Source organism: Thunnus maccoyii, chromosome 5 (genome assembly GCF_910596095.1).
Source record: "Thunnus maccoyii chromosome 5, fThuMac1.1, whole genome shotgun sequence".
Classification (NCBI taxonomy): Eukaryota; Metazoa; Chordata; class Actinopteri; order Scombriformes; family Scombridae; genus Thunnus; species Thunnus maccoyii.
This window is the reverse complement of record NC_056537.1, coordinates 2865953-2885974: the sequence shown is the minus strand read 5'-3', so window position 1 is coordinate 2885974 and position 20022 is coordinate 2865953. Positions and strand designations below refer to the sequence as shown.

At 37.0% G+C, this 20022-nt stretch overlaps 1 protein-coding gene across 1 annotated transcript; it reads right to left on the bottom strand.

Annotated features, from left to right (window-relative positions):
* Positions 1-2409: 2409 nt before the first annotated feature.
* On the bottom strand, positions 2410-19538 carry LOC121896797 (mixed lineage kinase domain-like protein). Its single transcript, XM_042410822.1, has 11 exons — positions 19387-19538; positions 16603-17032; positions 15703-15780; positions 14351-14528; positions 12453-12553; positions 11252-11387; positions 7866-7950; positions 7626-7768; positions 4420-4469; positions 3538-3678; positions 2410-2617 (listed from the first exon to the last, which is right to left on the bottom strand). Exons 2-11 carry the CDS (start codon positions 17024-17026, stop codon positions 2568-2570), a joined length of 1386 nt encoding a protein of 461 aa, XP_042266756.1. The 5' UTR covers positions 17027-17032; positions 19387-19538; the 3' UTR covers positions 2410-2567.
* Positions 19539-20022: the final 484 nt, after the last annotated feature.

Here is a 20022-nt window from a genome sequence, read left to right as displayed (position 1 = left end):
TAAGAGCACAGAGTAGAGCTTTTTGTGTTTGAGAGCAAGAAGAAGAGGGAGGGCTTATCAAGCGCTGATTCATTCAAAGTAGAGGAGCAGTTTTAAAAGGATACTGGCTGCTTTTCATTTGGCTGATGTGGCTCCTTGCTTCCTTCACTCATGTCTCACCTCCTCCCAGCGAGGATGGAGGAATTTAATTAACCTAAAGGGACGTCCTCACTCACTACAGCCTTATTTTGAGGAGAGGACAATGACGCACAGCATCTCCACTGTCAAATATGTAGAAGTCAGCTATCAATATGTAGACATGATTAAGTAACAGTTTAAACTCTAAAGTTTAAACTTAAAATTCATGTACAATTAATTAACAGTTTCAAGTGTTACTTAGTAATTTCTACATATTGATAGTTGGAAGGAAAACACCTGATCACTGCTCCAATGTTTTATCATTTGATTATAGATCTACAGCATCGTCTGGCTGTCGAATGGACAATGTAAACCTGTTAGTTACTGTAATTACCGAGGTCTTCTCAGAAACTGAAATGACTCCCCAGGTTTTAAAATTACTGAGTTCTCCTGATATTCAGTTTAATCAAACTTTCTATTGATTACAGAAATACTCTAGATGAACAACAGAGAAATGAATCACTGTTGTAGAAATGATAAAATTCCAGTAATGTGATAAAAAAGATAATTAAATCATTTTATTTGATAACATTCTTTAAGTATTTGTGAAAAACCAGGTTAAATTAAGAATGTAAAATCGAGTAAAAGGTTCATTTTTAATATTAGATGAATTTAAACAAATCAATAGTTATTTGTTGCAGCTCTGAATCTGCAGCTCTCAGAGAACATGAATGCATCAGATTATTTGGTTTTGTTGTTCACAGTCATACCGCTCCTACCAGTCCCAGCAGATTGGTGCCCCGTGTGAGGCTTCCCTGATATCAGCCTTTTTTTTGCAATAGTTATCTGCAATAATCAATAATTTATAATTTTTGAATTATCAATAATTTTTCTGAAGATTCCAATTTTTGAAATTTTGACTTCTTTAGTGCTCTGCCAAGCATATACAGTGTGGTTGTGTATCGTATACAGTGTGCACTGGTGGTTGTGTTAGCAGAGAGTTGTTAGCATTTTGCATGCTAGTTGTTTAGCCCCCAACACTGCAACCAGCTATTACTCACCAGAGGTGCTGAAGCCATCTCATTAACATCTTTATAGGATAGGTTGTAGAGTAATTAGCACACACACTCCTTTCCCTGCTCATGTCTTTATAAATATCCACAATTTATTTTATACAGTATGATTTTGTTGGAGCGATATATGACATATAGATCAAATCAGATTTTAGATTTTACTCAGCCATAACGGTCTGATTCATGAAGATTGTTTTACTGACAGAAATATTTCTACTTGTATTGAAGGATCAGGATTCTTGTTGCATCACTTCTTATGGACAGCAGGGAGAGTTTGACTGCTAAAATTAAAGTCAATATGACTCCAAACTCCTGAATGTGTTCAGTTTTCATGTCTGGAAAAATTAATAAAACACTCAAAGTTCTCACAGTACTTTTACTTTAATACTTTAAGTACACTTTGCTGCTAGTGCTTATGTATTTTTACTTAAGTGAGATTTTTCATGCAGGACTTTTATTTGTAATGGTGTATTTTTACATTGCTGAATTGGTACTTTTACTGAAGTAAAGGATCTGAGAACTTCTTCCACCTCTGGTAACAAGTTTGTACATGACAGCCACATACTGCTCTTGTATGACATGAAGATATACAAGGTAGTGAAGACTTGTTGCGCTATAGAATACAACTTACCTAGTTATTCTGGAAAGTACACTAAAATACTGTAGTACTACCAGCTGCAAAATGACAACACAATACCAGTTCATCCTGCAGGTGTTTGGAGTCCTTAATATACAATCATTAAAAAGACATTTTAAGTTATGATGCTGTTCAAACAACACACTATAATTGTAAGAAAATCCATAAGAAGGTTGATTTTTAGATTGAAGACATGCTTATCCAAGAGTCAACTCATAAACTGAGATAACAACTTATGGCCTTTAGTGCCTTGTTGTGATTTACTGTATATAAGGGTTGCAACTAATGATCATTTTCATTATTGATTAATCTGCTAATAATTTTCTCATTTAATCAGTTAGTTGTTTGGTTTATAAAATGTCAGAAAATGGTGAAAAATGGCGATCACTGTTTCTCAAAGCTCAAGATGATGTCTTCAAATGTCTTGTTTTGTACTGACCAACAGTCCACAACCCAAAGATATTCAGTTACTGTCATAGAGGACTAAAGAAACCAGAAAATATTCACATGAGAAGCTGGAATCAGAGAATTTGGATATTTTTTTATTACTCAAAACTATTAATTGATTATAAAATATTGCTGGTGACTAGTCGATAAATCAACTAATCATTGCAGCTCTATATTATATCATAATTTTCTTAGTTACAGGCCAGTTTTCAGACTTGACAACATTCTCCTGAGCACGATCACAAGCAGAATCCCTGAGGACAGCTGACGAGGAGGCAGAGGGATGAAACGTTTCATTCCTCCTCCATCTGTGCCACCACGCTGCGCAGTTTATCCACCAGCACTGTAGAAGAGAAAAATAGACCCAGTATTAGTATTATTATTATTATTAGAGATGCTTGCTAACAGTGTAAACAACCTTTTAGAATGAGGTTTTACAGTGGTGGAGAGTAACTACATACATTTACTTAAGTATTGTATTTAAGTACAATTTTGAGGTACTTGTACTTTACTTGTACTATGCGTACTCTGCGTATGTCCATGTGATGCTACTTTATACTTCCACTCCACTACATTTCAGAGGGAAATATTGTATTTTATACTCCACTACATTTATTTGACAGCTTTAGTTAGTTTTCAGATTAAAATTTTACATAAATAACATATTATGAGCTCATAAATTACACTACATTGTTAAAGGTCAAATCAAAGGTTAGAGAAAATGTCCAAAAACTGAAAACAGATTTGTGTATCAGAACTTTGTTTTTTTCTTCTTTCCTCTCCCATTAATCATCTCACGACCCCTCAGATTTATCTGCTGACCCTTTGGAGGGGCCCGACCCCTAGGTTGGGAACCACTGGACTAAACTAGCTAACTGTATATAAAGTAGTGTAAACTAGCTCCACCTCCAGCAGCTACAACAGTAACATGCTGCTCTAACACTGATGCTTCACTATTAATAATCTAATGATGTCATATATAATAATATATCAGTCAGAGGGACCAAACCACTACTTTTACTGCAATACTTTGACTACATCTTGCTTGTAATGGAGTATTTGTACATTGCTGTTTCGGTACTTTTTCTTAAATAAAGGATCTGAATACTTCTTCCATCACTGATTATAATCCAATAAAATAATGTCTCTATATACAGTATCAAATCATGCACTGAAACCTGTCCACTCATTGTAAGTCATTCTAGCAGCTACAGCACCTTTAATGTGACCCTGTGTATGGTGATGACAGTGATTGTAATTTACCTCCAGCAGATGGCCTCTGGAAGCTATCATAGGTCCGACAGGCGTTGATCAGACATCTCAGTGGTTCAGGACAGTCGTCAGGGAGCGGCTCTTGATATTTCTCATTGCATACTTTCTGACTGATTTCCTCATTTGAACAACCTGGAAGAAATACAGTATAACACAACAGTAACATACAACGCACTGCAGCATAAAGCAGTTTATTCAGGAGCAGTAAATTTAAAGTGATTAGAAATGCACATATCTGAGGATCTGATTGTGTGTAATATTTAAATTCTTTAAAAAGCTTAACTTTACTTTAAAGCCACAATCTGTGATTTGAGTTATGTGTGTGTAAAAGTGTAGCAGCGGTGCAGGAGGGATTAGGGCTGCAACTAACGATTATTTATCTAATCCATTTATAGTTTTGTCTATAAAATGTCAGACAGTAGTGAAAAAAATGCTCTTTATAAATTCCCACAGCCCAAATTGACAAAGAAAGACAAAGACAAAGAAAACCATCAAATCCTCACATCTGAGAAGCTGGAACAAGCAAATATTTTTCATTTTTGTTTTGTAAAATAACAATGATTCGATTATTAAAATAGCTCATTGTTGCAGCTCTAGGAGGGATTATAACAAATTTCATGCCTAAAATTGTTTGTTTCTACATTCATTAATGACCTATTAATAACTATAAATCGCTGTCAAACAGGACATCAAGATATCTTGCAAAGAGGTTTTAACAGGGAACTGGTGGATGGAAGATTAACTACTGCAGGCTTGACATGCAGCTGTTAAAAGATAAAAGTTTCCTCTTTTCACAGAGAGCAGTGGCTGTGGTCAGCATGAAGCTGTGTTGCTTTATGGTTGGATGCTGTTGTCCGCTCTGCACATACACACCTTCAAAAGGTCTCTGACGGGTCACAACTTCCCACAGGACGATCCCAAAGCTGAAAGACAACATTTACAAGATAGTGAGAAATGATTTATGGCTTGATTTGAGAATCTTCACTCAATCATTGGTCCATCTCATCTATAGACAGAGAACCAGAGAGCAGTGGGAAGTCATCAGCTGATATCTGCAGATTGAGCAAAGCAGTGGCCTTTTTCAGTGTTTTATGGCTTTAACATTATCAGATCAAATCAAATTCCCTCTTTGTGTTTCCTCAGTCAGTGTTTCCCTGTTGAGCTGCAGGTGGAAGTATAGTAACAAAAAGAGGAACTTTGACACTAAAAAGACTGTAACATTGAAAGATATCTACTTGATTTGACTCATTTGGACGTCTGAAGCTTCATATTAGCTTCAGATAAACTTTTAAATACATTTTTGCACAGAAGGAGGACTGTGGATTTTGTCGCCCATCACTTCCATTGTAAGTGCATTATGAAGGGATCTTCTAATGGTCAGTATGAACAGGAGGAATGATTACAGCAAGAAAAACATGTTTCAATGTTCATTTGGGCTCCTGACTGTTGTTTTAAGACAGACTTGGAAAAATTGTGAACCTGCCCTTTAAGTGTTTTGACTTTTAAACTTTTTCTTTTTCTTTTAACTTTGTCACTAGATTTTTTGTACTCTGTAGTGTTTGTGCTGCTACCTTTTGTTTAGCCTCGGTGTCTCTGGAGCGGCCCAATGGGATGACTTGTTTGTAATACAGTATGAAGTGTTGTAGGGAAAATGCCAGAGAAAGATCCTTTCTGCTCTCTCCATGAGCACATGTCCTGATAAAATCAGCAACGTCTGGAGCAATCTTTTGTACAAACTTTTTCTTGTTCTTCAAAAGAAATTTTGCATCTTGAAGTAGAGAGTTTTTTTGTTGTTGTTTTTAATCATTTCTATGACATGAGCTAAACACAAAGTACATCTGAACCTGATAGGAATGTCATTACTTTTGCAGGTATTATGTAAGTATTGGAGAAAATTAAATTCTGACCAGATGATGGCGCTAAATGAAAAATCAGAGGATCACCGAAGTCATTAGAATTAATCCTTCAGGCACCATGAATATCTGCAATAGTTGTCAAGATATTTCACTTTGAACTACAAATGTCAACCTCCTGGTGGCGCTAGTGGAAAGTCAAGAGATCACAAAAGTCAGCAGGATTCATCCTCTGGGAACCATGAATATCTGCTCATTAGAAAATGAGAAAGTCACAAGCCTTTATTAATCTCTACTAAAGGAAGGAATCTCTGTCTGTATGTCTGTATGTCCTTCGCGTATCTCTTGAACTGTTCATCTGATCAACTCTAGACCGACAAAAGGAAGTGCTGTGTTGAATTTGGTTCAATTTTGATATGCGATAGTCAGGGAGTCAGCGAGTGATCAGACACGAGGTGTGACATAAGGCAGAGAAAAGTGCTCAGAGCAAAGTGCTCTAAAAAGAGAAAAGTAGACAGTGAAAACAAAGCTTTTAAGGAGGCGTTCAGGTACATTGTTGAGCGTAGGTCACCCGCAAAGTGCTCAGAGCCCGATACACAACGACTGTGGTTGTTATGTGTGTAAAGTAGTGCAAACAATTTTTGCGGTCAGTTTAAAACCAGTTTGTCTCAAACTCTACTTAAGCCTACTTCTGACTATTTTATTCAATTTTAATTGGTGACAAATTAAACATAGTTTAGTGTCTTGCACCATTTGTGGGAAATTTACACAATTTGTGTAATTTGTACTGAAGTAGATCTGAACTGTCAAGAATGACTTAAACACAAACAAACATCAAAAACATAGACAACCGTCAGATAAGCTGAGGCAAAGGAGAAGCGGTCTTCTGCACCTAGCAGATATCCCTGATTTTAATCTCAAATGTAAAAAAGAAGAAGTTCAAAAAATCCATGTAATCTGATGTAAGTGACAGATAAAGAAAAGGACATTATTTTGTATAAAGTCATGTAACATCAGCATGTAACTGATATATGTCCTGGAGAAAGACGATATGCGGTAATACAAATAAGAGGGCGTTGTAGAGTTATAAAAAGAAAAGCCAAGAGAGCATCGAGGTTCCCTTTTCTTTTTGTGGAACCTCTCAAGAGAGATCTCTTTGAGACTCTCTTTAGATTTTAGCTTTATGCTTTTTAATTTTTTGCTCAAGTTTTTGTATTTTACAATTTGCATTCTTAGATTACTTATTTTGTAAAACCAAATAAAACTGGTTTGTGTTTTTACACACTCCAAAGACTTGTGCTCATCTCTGAGGTCTTGTGGTTTCTCCCAGGTAAGCAAAGACACCTCCTTTGGGATAGACTGACATTAGATTTAAATTTATTTTGATTAAAAATTATGTTGAAATTTGTTAAAGATACATTTGCAGTGTTTATTGAATAACAGGAGGGCAATGGTTCAGGTTTAGTGACTGAGGTCAACATGTTGCTGTACATGTGATAGATGTATGATGTCAGAATAGAATTAGGTTGAGAAATTTATTATTAGGGGTTTAATTGGCCGTCAGAGTGGGCCTCCTCCAGAGATGCCCTTTTACCCGTTACCTGACCTCCAACACCTATTTGCACCAATACACTTCGTTGTCACTCATGGCTGTTAGGAATTCCTGAGTAAATAGGCCCGTTAATAGTGGTTCAACGACAGCTGGTGATTATAGAAGCCAGGCTGAATTTGGTTTCCTAAGCAAGGCTTGGATCGTCTTGTGTGTAGATTTTGGGTACTACGTTCGATATCTAGGTCAGAGGTAGAGGACAGCCGTCTGTCGGTGCCTTATCCACACCGGCAGGGGGTATCAGTTGTCTGTAGGAAGAAACCATTTCATATCATCTGTGTATAATGTACTGTTAGTTTATTTCATGTTATTGGTGTATATACTCATCCACACCTCACATCGACTGTATTAATTTTTCTATGTATTGGAGACTTGCTGGCTTATTTCAACATTTATGAATGAATTACCAACATTGATGATGAATTCTGACCAGATGGAAATGATAAAAGGATTCTTCACATCCTGGCTAACCTAAATTTACACTTATTAACGGCTTATATCTGATCCATAAAGCATTAGTAAAGTATTCATAAAGCTGTCAGTAACAACTTAACATAATTTAACATCTCTGCGGGTGTTGAGCAGCTGTCTGGTGTAATTCCTGGTTGGTGTCTGACCTGTAAATCTCACACTCCTTGCTGTAGGTGTGGTTGAGGTTGCTGAGCATCTGAGGAGAGGAGTAGCACAGCGACCTTTTGTCTCTACCCTTCGTCATCTTTCTCAGCGACGACTCAGTTTTCGCCAGCTCAAAACCTGCCAACTGTACCAAAAACCACAAACAACAATGTCAAGACTTTATTTGTTTTCACTATCCAATGGGCCAGAAGCAATCCCAGCATGCACTGGTTACTAATTACCTTGACTCTGTAGCTTTCATCCACCAGGAACCTGCTGCTCTTGATGCATCCATGTACCTTACTTTTCTCTTCTGTCTGGTGCAGTCTAAGACACAACAGTGATAATCATTAGAACTTTATATTATAAACAAGAAATCATGAACATTGAATTTAATTTGAAGCTGGAGTAATCAATATTTCTTTTACTAACACTGGAACAGAAACGACTGCTTGTCTGAACCACAGAGCATCTTTCAACTACTAGTTTTGTTTTTACAGCACTTTTACTGTATGGTTCCAGCAACAGCAGCTGTTTTCTGTTAAAAAAGCCCCACCTGCCCACCTGACCAAACTGCAGACAGACAACATTAGACACTAACTGGTGAATAAAGTGGAACATCTAGAGGCTAAAGAGCCAGATATTTTTCACTATCAGGAGCTGGTGGAGATCAAACCAAAGCTAAAAGGAGAGTGAATATTGGACTTATGGTGGCTTCAGGAGCTGATAGTTTGCAGGAGGTAGTGTGGAGAATGAAGAGCAGCACATAAATGTACAAAGGCAGCGAACGGGGAAACTGCGGACAATCACAATATTCATTTCACCATCCTCTGATATTATCTGCCATGTTTTTATGCAGTTCCTGGTGGGACTGGACAAAGATAACTTGTCCTCCATTTATCTCTGCAGTAAAATCGTCACTGTCATAACTTCAGTTTCCTGTCGATGCCGAGTCCCATTGGCTGTACATTATGGATGTCAGGGTATTTGGGGTCATAGTTTGATTCAGTAGAACTTTGGCCACAAAACCTGGAGGAAAATCAACATGGCGCTGCCTGAGAGAGAGCAGCCTCTGTCTTTATTAGAAATAATGTCCTTTCTCTGTGTGATGTCAAAAAGTGGCAGCTACCATGTCTTGAGGCTGAAGTACCTTAAAGTACTACAGACGGCTGCTAGCTGCTCCAACTGACTCCCATTCAAAAAGCCTCAACCTCTCTCAATCATTGTTTTCAATGAGTCATTCTGGTCTCAGTCTCTAAATGAAGGCCGTCTAATAAGTGTGCTGGTGGTCATTTTGGAAATCATTGCTCCGTTAATAAGATTTGAAGACTTATAGTAGCTTTGATTTCTTCCGTGTGGGCATTGACTGACAGCTATGTCTTTTTATACGGTCATACAGTGTGAAAGTCTTGTTACGTTCATCACATGGATACAAATAAAAGTTCATTGGGATGATCATGTTGTTGTCTGATCTTGCAAGCCGCAAAATTTATAAGGCAATCATATGATAGTCATTCTGCCCCCTAGTGTCCAAATGTATTCATTTTTAATCATTTATTTTAATATGAAGATCATGTTTTCGGTGCCATTTGTCTACTTGTCTTGTTAGTTAGTGTAATATCTCAAAAACTTGTAAACAGATCTCAGTGATATTTGGTAGAAATATAGAAACAAACTATATGTTTTTGGATAGCACCACTATGTGGCCATTTGTAAATCAATCAATCATAAATGATTTAGCTCATAACTCCTGAGTCACAGGTGGTTTTATGTTTTGGTCATGTGACCCTTTTACCGCATTTTAGAAATCTCTTCTGTGCATGAACTATAATATATATCGCTACATCCTATGCTGATGTTATGCCGATGATACTCAGATCTATTTCTCTGCCAAACCCAATAACTTGAATCAACTGTCCTCCCTCCATGAGTGTTTAGCTGCTACCAAAGTGACCCCAAATTTTCTCTATCTTAACCCTGACAAAACTGAAGTTCTTTTAATTGGTCCTGAAATCTTTGTCACTGCTGCTCCTCAGTTTATCGGCCCACTTCACCTGAACATTAAATCCACTGCTAAGAATCTCAGTATCATCTTCAACCAGTATATGATATTTGACCATCATGTTAATAAGCTTGTCCAGTCCTGTTTTCTTCAGTTAAGAAATATTGCTAAAATAAGACCTATATTGCCCCCTACAGTTCTTGAACAATTAATCCACACATTCATTTTCTCCCAGTTTAACTACTGTAACTCCCTTTACACTTGCCTCAGTCAGTCTTCTCTAAAACGCTTACAGTTTCAGAATAAACTACAAGATCCTGTTGATTACTTATAAAGCACTCCATGACCTCGCCCCTAGCTACATTTCTGAGCTTCTTGTTCCTCATTCCACTACATGACCTCTTTGATCCTCAAATCTCAGCCCTCTATCTATCCCCTGCACAAACCACAGATCAAAAGGTGACTGCACATTAGCATTCTTAGCCCCAACTCTGTGGAACCATCTTCCACTATCTGTTAGACCTGCTGAATCCTTGGACTGTTTTAAACCACGCCTCAAAACTCATTTATATCGTCAAGCCTTTCTATAGACCTCCCTTCTTGTTCCCTGTTTTATTTCATGCTGGTTGATTTCTCTCTGTGTCATGTTTGCTACTTTGTCTACATGTTTGTCTTCTTTATTAATCTATCTGTTTCAATTTTGCATGTGTATGTGTCTGTGAAGCGCTTTGTAACTGTGTGTTTTAAAAAGTGCTATATAAATAAAAGCTTACTTACTTACTTACTTACTTACTTTGTTTAATTAGGTACTAGTCGACAGGACACACACATTGGCTCATAACTCCTGAGTCATAGGTGGTTTTATGTTGTGGTCATGTGATCTTTTTACCGCATTTTGGAAATCTCTTCTGTGCATGAACTATAATATATATCGCTACATCCTAGACTTTGTTCAATTAGGTACTAGTAGACATGACAGGTGGAGTTCACATAACAAAATATATATTGATCTTGCACTATTGGAAGTTCGGAAATGCATTGCTATTGCCAACTCATTCAGAGCAGATGAAGATTGATCTTTCAAATTATTTGATGCTTTGTAAAGCTTATTTAGCATTCAAGGGAAACCCAGGAATTTCACAGAATTTGGCATTTTGATATGAATTGTGACTTTTGGACAAATTTAGAAACTATTCAAATTTAAAAAGCAAAACAAAACCAGATGAAATTATTTGAACCTTGATATATAGACCTTTATAGCAATATGTATTATTATTTGTGTATGCATTTGCATATTTGTATGTCACTGTTTATCTGTATAGAGTTTAGTTTTGTCTCAGCCATGTAAGGATTCTCTTTGTTACTCTCTATGTTGTAGTTCATGTTATGTGTGTATTTATGTTGATGCCTAATTAACTCAACAAAAAAAACAAACAAAAAAAAAACTCCTGAACCATGAGGTTGATTTGTCTAATTCACTGGATTTTCTGAAAACATAAAACTCCTGTCTTGCCTGCACTGACTGTGTTTATCTCCTCCTATCTCCTTCTTTGTGTTTTATCATTTCTGGCACATAATTGAAATTTGCCAGTAAATTAGACAAAGAATTATTAGTTGTAATCTGACCGGTAGAGTCCTTGTGCTGCGTCCAGACACATTCGAGCTTTCCTGGTCCAGGACAGTTCGTATTTCGAGTCCAGAACCTGTCGCAGACTTCCCTTCTCACAGTACTCGGTGATGATGAGGTACTGAGGGTTGGATCCTTCAGGCAGCCACAAATACAAGTCATATTATTATAATTTAAAGATGCTATGTGAATCATTTTAACACAATAATACATTACTGCTTTTATTGTACAACATTAATTAGGACCACCAGGTTGGAGAGTGTTATCAGAGGCCGGTTCTGTAGTGTTTGGGCAGAAGGCAGAAGTTTTCTGCTGGGGTGAAGGTAGCTGAGCAGGTTGACGCAGTCAGTTACTCAGTCAGCCATGGTGTTTAGTTTAAAACAAGGCTTAATTTACACTCACTTTCAAGTTAACTTAACTGTTCAGGTCAGATTTGACCAATTTTTACATTTGAGAGCAGTAAAATATTGTTGTTTTACTGCTGTAAAGTGTATTGAGACACCCTGGTGTGATTTTGCACTTTAAATAAATAAACTTTTTAAATTTAACTTTAAAAACATCCCAAACACCTTTCTTTTAGCATTACATTCTATAACCTTTCCTAATATATATTTCCCAGAATATTTCCCAGAATATACAAAAATGTCTTATTATATCTTATATCTTATGTTATTATTTGTTAAAAAAAATCAAAAACATTCTTCACATCATATAACATTTATTGAAATCATCACGGCTGTTATGTTCTCCTGTTTTAATATAACATAGGACCATAATATAGTGTGATTGTGAATGTTTCTTCGTGATGAAATACACTTTCTGCTCCCTGAAAGCTTAATTTAGGATTAATCATCCATTTATTAATGACTGATGATGTATTTATGAATGAAAAGTAGCTTTGTTCTTCAGAAAATGGGTGTAGAAACTAATTATGAGGGGACACTGTTAGAATATGAACAGTATTTAAGGGTTAAGAGAGTCAAAGACTAGACACCTTTATGCAACGGATGAATCTAGACGTCTATCTGAAGACTGACTATAAGTTAGATCCAAGCTATAGTCAAAGTCTAATTTTTTAAAAATTGACTCCCAGATCATTTATGTCCAGTAATGTGACAGTGACAAAGAAACAACAGGTTGAATAACATCACAGCCAGCTTGTGATGCGTCTGATATTCTGTGATGCTGTGGTCTACTCACCATCTTCAGCCTGCTTGCAGATACCAAACATTCGCAGGATGTTGGGTGACTCAAAGCGCTTCATGGTTTCAACTTCCTTCTTGAAAACATCCTCCACCACACTAAATATAGAGAAAATGTTTTTGTTGATATGTGGCAAATACAGTGAGTCACATCCTTGAGTAAAAAAAGTCTGAGCTCAAAGTGATGTCGGTGTGTTAATATCAGTACGACTGGCTGGAAGGAATCAATGTCTATTTGACTTGTTGTCATTTTACGTCTCTTACTCAGCTAATATTCAAATACCACATTCATACACTTTTAATTTCCTCATGATCAAATGCTATAGATTATAGATTTAAGCAAATTAGGGTCACAATGTATCTCAAAATCAGAGCTGCATCTTAGATGGAGTAAGTTTTTTGAGTTACAGTATCTGGGACACATGAGTGGCCACATCTACATTAAGCCAAATAAATTCAAGAGTTTCAACTCGTTCTGCTCCTACTGTGTTAGTTATTGCCGTGTTTCTTCTTCCTCTTCCAATGAAACTCCGCACCATTGCCACCATTTTTTTGTATGACAGCGTTTTCGCGAAGCTCCATTTTTCCCGTACACACTGCAATGCCAGGCCGGCGATTTCACATTTACACACTCCGGAGGCCATTTTGGAAAAGCTCCGTTTTCAGAGAAGAAAAACTGTGGATGGAGGGCCAAAACAGAGAGAAGTCGATACATTTACGAATTTAGCTGGCTTAGTGTGGACATGTCTATTTCCAAAATGGCTTCCAGAGTGTGCAAATTTGAAAACGCCGGCTTGACGTTGTAGTGTTCACAGGAAAAATTGTGCAGTATTTGAGTAAACAATAACAACAATGGTGGACGGCTTCATGCGAGTGTTGTTATCTTTATGGTCTGCTTTGACAGCTTGTTTAGAGTTAAACATAGCTATCTACCACCTTTCTCTACTCAAACTGTTGTAATCTGCTGCAATAAACTAAATGTCAGAAAGCCGCCGCAGAAACGTAAATGGTGTACAGTTTCTTCTTTGCTGGTTTTCTGTGGCTGACTGCCTTGTCTGTCCTCTGCAGATGCTCAGTAGGAGGAGAACTACCAGTTTTGGCGTTTCAATGTAGACGGAGGTATTTGCAGAAACAAGCTGAACTCCTGCTGTGGACGCAGGTCATTCATGCTCAAAAACAGCGTTTTAGAATTTAGTGGCTTACTGTAGACGCAGTCTATGTGTAAAGAGGGTAAGTAGTCCAGCAATTAATCTGCATTTGACTGTGTTATTCAGTGCAGAAGTTTGTCTTTTAATGGATTTTTGGAACACCGATAGGTACAATCCTGCCAGTGGTTAAAGAAGTGCTGAGATCTTTTAGTTAGCAATACCACGATGAAAAAATACTCCATTACAAGTAAAAGTCCTGCATTTAAAATGAAGTAAAAGTACAGAAGTATTGGCAGCAAAATGTACTTGAAGTATTAAAAGTAAAATTTTTCAACCACATTTAGAGTGTTATATTTATCATATATAATGGTATACATCATTGGAATATTAATATTCACTGACGTATACATGTTAATTGCATTTTAATGCAGCTACTGTTATTGCCTCTATAACAACACATCATGTAATTTACTTATAAAATATTGATCTGGAAAGCAACTTCAGCTGTGAGATAAATGTAGTGGAGTAAATAGAAAGAAAGAAACGCCCAAATAAAGTACAAGTCTCTCAAAACTGTACAGTATTTGAGTAAATGTACTTGGTTACATTCCACCACTGACACATTGCAGAAGAAGAGATAGTGCTAGTGATAGAGCTTTCGGCTCTAAAGGAGGCAGAGTTGTCAATTGAAATACTGGTGTAAATTAAATAGAATTAAAAATAAAGCCACACTGGTATTATTCTCTACCTTGGGGAGGTGTTCACAGGGTTGCTGTATCGCTTGATGGCCACTGTGAATCCGCGGTACTGTCCTTTGTAAATCTCTGAGTTTGATGTTTTCGCGATTTTCTCTTTGGGGTGTCCGTACTCCAGCTCCTCTGGTTTGATCAGACGGATATCCTCATCACTGGGGCTGGGCTTGTTCACTGTAAAAAACAAAGTTACAAGCAAGGCTGGATTATCAAGCAGGCAAAGTGGGCAACTGACCCAAAACACCCACGTTGTCTCCGTATCATTTGGATAATCTGAGAAAATGCAAATTTGTTAGAAATTTGCACCACTGGATAGCTGCAACATCAGCTATTACAGGTCCATCCTCCATCTTATGGTCTGGAAGATGGATTCTGTCTCAAAGCCTAGTTTTAAGACTTTAATAGTTTTATTTTATATTGCGAATCGAAGCAAAGCAAACTGACTCACTGCGTCTACAATCAGCAACTGAAGCTCGAGGAGGGAAAGAAATGAATGGAACATAATTCAACATTTATTTACAGATAAATAATAATAATTAGAAATACTAATACTACTCTGATTAATGCTTCAGCTTCTATTCCACTTTTGCTGCTTCTACAACTATTTTCATGGCTTCTATTATCTCTAACATGAGAAAAAATCAATTTAAGAATTTATATATTTTTATTACTAATTTCAATAAAATTGTTTGATGTTTCCTTATTTCTTAAAAAAGTGTTAATGTATTGGTTCAATTCCTATTATTCATTCATAATATTTGTGTTCGGCAGTAACTCACATACACATGTGCACACATATAATAAAAATTCTAATAATTTTAAAAACATTTGTTTATTTATTTTTTATTGAAAAAATTGGCTTGTGTTTAAAAATAATACCTTTTTTTAAAAAAAAAAAGAAAAAAAAAAAGAAAAAAGAAAGATGTTAAATCTGCTGTTGCAGTTAAAGGCCAAAACGCTCTGAAAGTGTCTGACGCATGTTTTGAAGTAAATCTGTTGTTTAAAATGGGTGAACATGCACCAAAAGCATTATGAGGTGCTTTGACGCCCTTGCTGTGACCTTGTTTCGATTTTGGAGCGTCAAATGAGGAACCAGAGATATGTATTTAAGAAGTTGACCTTTCTAGTAAAGAATGAGAAAAAGTAGTGAAATCCTGCTACTATAGTTTGTTTCATGATTTGTTGATGTAGCCTCCAAAACTGCCTTTTTCAGACAGAGGCTGAACTGAGGGGCTGCCTTAAGAGCCGGTATAAGATAAATAAGGAGTTTTTAACTGAGCCCCAGAATATAAATACAGACCTAGAAATGTGCAGAATATGACCCCTTTAAGAGATTTAGTGTACTCACACATCTCCATGAATTTTATCACGTTGATCAGCATGGCGTCCGTTTTCTCCTTCTGCTCCTTCATGTGGTCCAGGATCACTGAGGAACACACAAACACTGATTATACAAAGACAACCAGACTCTGAATCCAATCCAACCTCTCTACTCTTCTACTCTTCGATCTTATGAAATAACATCAATTTAGAAAACACTGAACTCATATCTTTATGTTAGTCAGGTCTGGTTACAGTAAGAAACAGACTTCAATTAGGCTTTTTAGAGCTGCAATGATCGATTAATCGATTAGTAGATTGACAGAAAATTAATCGCCAACTGTTTGTATAATCGATTTATGGCTCGGAGTCATTTTTTATGAAAAAAAAATGCTAAATTTCTCTTGTTCCAGCTTCTTACATATGAATATTTTTTGGTTCCTTTAGTCCTCTCAGAGAGTAAACTGAATATCTTTGGGTTTTTGTTACTATACTTCCACCTGCAACTCAACAGGGAAACACTGTCCGAGGAAACACAATGAGGGAATTTGATGCTAAAAAGACTGTAAATGTGTCAGATGTCCACCTTATATGACTAACTCAGACTGCTGAAGCTGAATATAAGCTTCACATCAACTTTTAAATGACTGTGTGGACACACTGTGGATTTTGGCCTCCATCACTTACACTGAAAGCACATTTGAAGGATCTTTTAATATCCAGTATGAACAGGAGGAGTGATTACAGCGAGGAAAACCTCTTTCACTGTTCATGTGGACAACTGACTGTTGTTTTAAGACACACTTGAAAAAACGGTGAACCTGTCCTTTAAGATTAAAACTAAAAAATCAAATTTAGGCTCATATGGACCATCTGACTTTTGCTTAATCTACTCTACAAAGGCAAAGCCAAAACCAGTTTCCCTCACATTTCTTCAGCTCTGCATCATCCGTCCACCCGTCCACCTTGTCCTGTGCCATATCAAAAATCTGGCAAACCATGTTCCCCTGCTCAACCTTCAGAGCTACAGACAGAACCTGGAAGGCGTCGTCAAGGCGTTCGTTCACACTGTTGAACTCGTCTCCATGGCTCCGATATTTTAGGATGCACTCCATCCAGTTGGCCAAGGTGTATTTCTCGATGAGCTCCTGTGCTGATTCCAGAGTGATGGCGAGTTCCTTTAGAGCCTTTTCTAAAACCATCTCCTTCCCCTCTTTGATGGACCTCACCAGCTCGCCCAGGGCTTTGACTCGCTGGGCGACACGGTGGCAGCGCTTCTTATTGGCCTTAACATTTTCAACCAGGGTGTAGATCTTTGATGCAATGGACAGGATGTTTTTTATGGTGTCCATGACCAGCTGGAGCGACAGAGAAGACACAAAGAAATTATAAAACAAAGCTGAATGCAAAATAATTCCAGTTTAAACGAGTCCCAGTCAACTCAAATAATCTGAACCAAACTGAATTAAATTGAACTAAGTTAAATTGACATTTTTTTGTCTGAGAAAGTGTTCAAGTTTAATATTAAGACTGACAGCAGGAGGAAACAGCTGCCTGGCTCTGTCCCAAGTGAAAAAATATGCCTCTAAAAGTGTTGGTACCTGCAGGTGTATTTTGTTGGTTTGCGCAATCAAATCATGAAGATTGTTTTCATTTTATTTGCTTTCATCTAGTTGCATGAGAGCAGGATTTGAATGTATTGTTAACAAGCACAGAGTAGGAAAATATATGTAAATCAGCATTCAAATTCTCTAAATGTGTAAGACATAAGATAATTCAGAATAAAACTCTGTGCAGAGCTTATGTAACTTCCATTATACTTTCAAATCAAGGACAATTATCCAAATTATGCCTGATGTCCCAATGTCGGCACGGTTGTGGGATCAGAGGTTCTTTATTACAACTTTTGTAGAAATGTCCAGAAGTGAAAACTTGCTGCTTCAAGTTAGTTTCATTTATGAATCAAATCTTTATCAATTATCCGGTTTGTCCTGTCATATGTCTGCTGGGCCAGAAAATGTCATTCTTAATAATCATCTCAGCCACAAGCATAGGTTTGATTAACTGGAAAGAGCACAAACCATCCTGCTGCACAACAAGTCAATGCAAAGACTTTAATAAAGACCTGGGCAACCACTGGGACATGGTCAGGAACTTCATCGAAACACACAATGTAACTTAACCTTTTTGGTATTATGCCATCAATGATTCTGAATGGTGATGACAACATTTAATAAATAGACTGGAAAACAGTTAATGTCTCATCTCTGACACCTGTGGCTGTTCAACATATTGAACCAGATAGTTTAAAGGCTATAGAGACTCATTTCCTGAGACTTTCTCTCACACAGTCCCAGTTACTCTGGATTGTCCACAAACCTGTTCAACAGAAAGTTGTATAACAACCCTTTTAAACAACATAACAGGCTCACTATAATTATCAGCAGCTGGCTCTGTATTGAACCCTGGCTGACATGAATTTAATCAAAGTGACTTTAAGGGCACTCAGATGAACTGAGCTGATAAAAAATGAAGTGAAACATCGAGGGGGGTAAAATTTCAGGAGTTCTCAGGAGTTTCTTTTAAATATGTTGAATATGAAAAGTTTTGCAAATTTGTTACTACCAAGAAATTGAAATAAACATACTTGGATAGTAAAGCTGATATTAAAATGCTTTAAAAACACACTCTCTGTATTTTGAAGAATTAGAAAACCCTTTGCATTATTTTATGAGTGAAGTATATACTGGAAAAAAGGGCTGTATTTGTCCATTATTTTTACTTTCATTTTTTTTTATGTTATTGTTCTTTTGTTTTCCACAGGAAGTGGCTGATATATTTTTAGATCCTTGAATGGCTGATGGTCTCCTTATTTCACGCAAAAAAGGAGGCTAGTGGTTTTCCACTGCAGCTCAACTGGGAAACACTGTCCGAGGAAACACAAAGAGGGAATTTGATGCTAAAAAGACTGTAAATATTCTACAAAACTCAAATCTAAAATAAAATAAAATAAAATAAATGAAATTTTCAGCATTTTTCTTATTTGTCTTCAGATTTATTTATAGAGCGAAAGCGAAACTTGTTGTAACATGTAGAGAAATGACTTCCTGCGCTACTGATCTACATGCTGACTCTGCAGCACACTAACCTGCTCACAGAATCAACAAGAGGACTCAAGAAGAGCCGTAAGCTGCGGAGTTGCGACCTTATCGCCAGAGGAAAACATTGGCATTGAACGTTTCTGCAAACCACAGTATCTTATCAGCATTTCTACATACGTAGCATAGTAACATTTCTACCCGTTGAATAATGATGTTATATGGCGTGACAGCGCTGTGGTTAAGTTCTGTTTAGGTTTAAGCACAAAGACCACTTGGTGATTCCAACTTTCTTCCTGACAAACTTACTAATCATCCACCAACCCCTCCTCCTCCTAACAGGAATGTCAGCTCATATACCGCATGTGAGCTACGTACGCCACTTTAGAAATGTTGAGATGATACGTTTTGTAGAAATGCTGAGATAATACGTATTGTTGACATTTTGATATGATACGTATTGTTGAAATGTTAATATCCTATGTATTACATGTATTGAAACGTAGATATTCAACGTTTCTGTGGTTTGCAGAAACGTAAACTGCCAACGTTTTACTCTGGCGACCAGGCTGTGAGTTTAGTTTAGCTATGATGGAAAAACAAAGATTATTTACCTGAAAGTTGAAGTCAGTGAGAGCTGTCCGTCTCGAACCAGGTATGCAGGTTTTGAGCGCGCTAGGACAAAGTGAAACTGACTTCTTTTGCTTTCAGCTCCTCCCTTAGCTCATAATTTCCTGTTTATCTCCGGGAGTTAAGTGGAATCAGGTCATTTAGGACATTTTTTGGTAGAATTACCAGGAGACCATGCAAATAGCTGGTTCCTCACTCCACTGATGTTTTCATAAGTTATCACGGATCTCTGCAGTATTTCTGTTTTGAAATGATGTAGTAAAGTATACTTGTTTAGAAGAACACTTGTTTTTACAGACCTTCAAACACACCAAGACCCCTTCTCTCACGTTGTTGGCATGTTCAGATAAAATGGGACAACTGGTGAGGTAAATTGAGACATTCATTTTCACTTCAAATATTTTTTTATTTGAACATATATCATATAGTACAATTGAACATAGTAATACAGAGAATACAGAGTAAAATAGGGAATCAGGTGTTGTATGAATACTAAAATAATTAACAAATGATGCCTTCCTATATTCTTTAAAGGCACCCTCCATCATGTCCTCTCTCTGCTGATTTTATTTTACCTCAACATTCTCTCCCTGTCTTTTCTTCCCCGTCTGTCTCCTTGG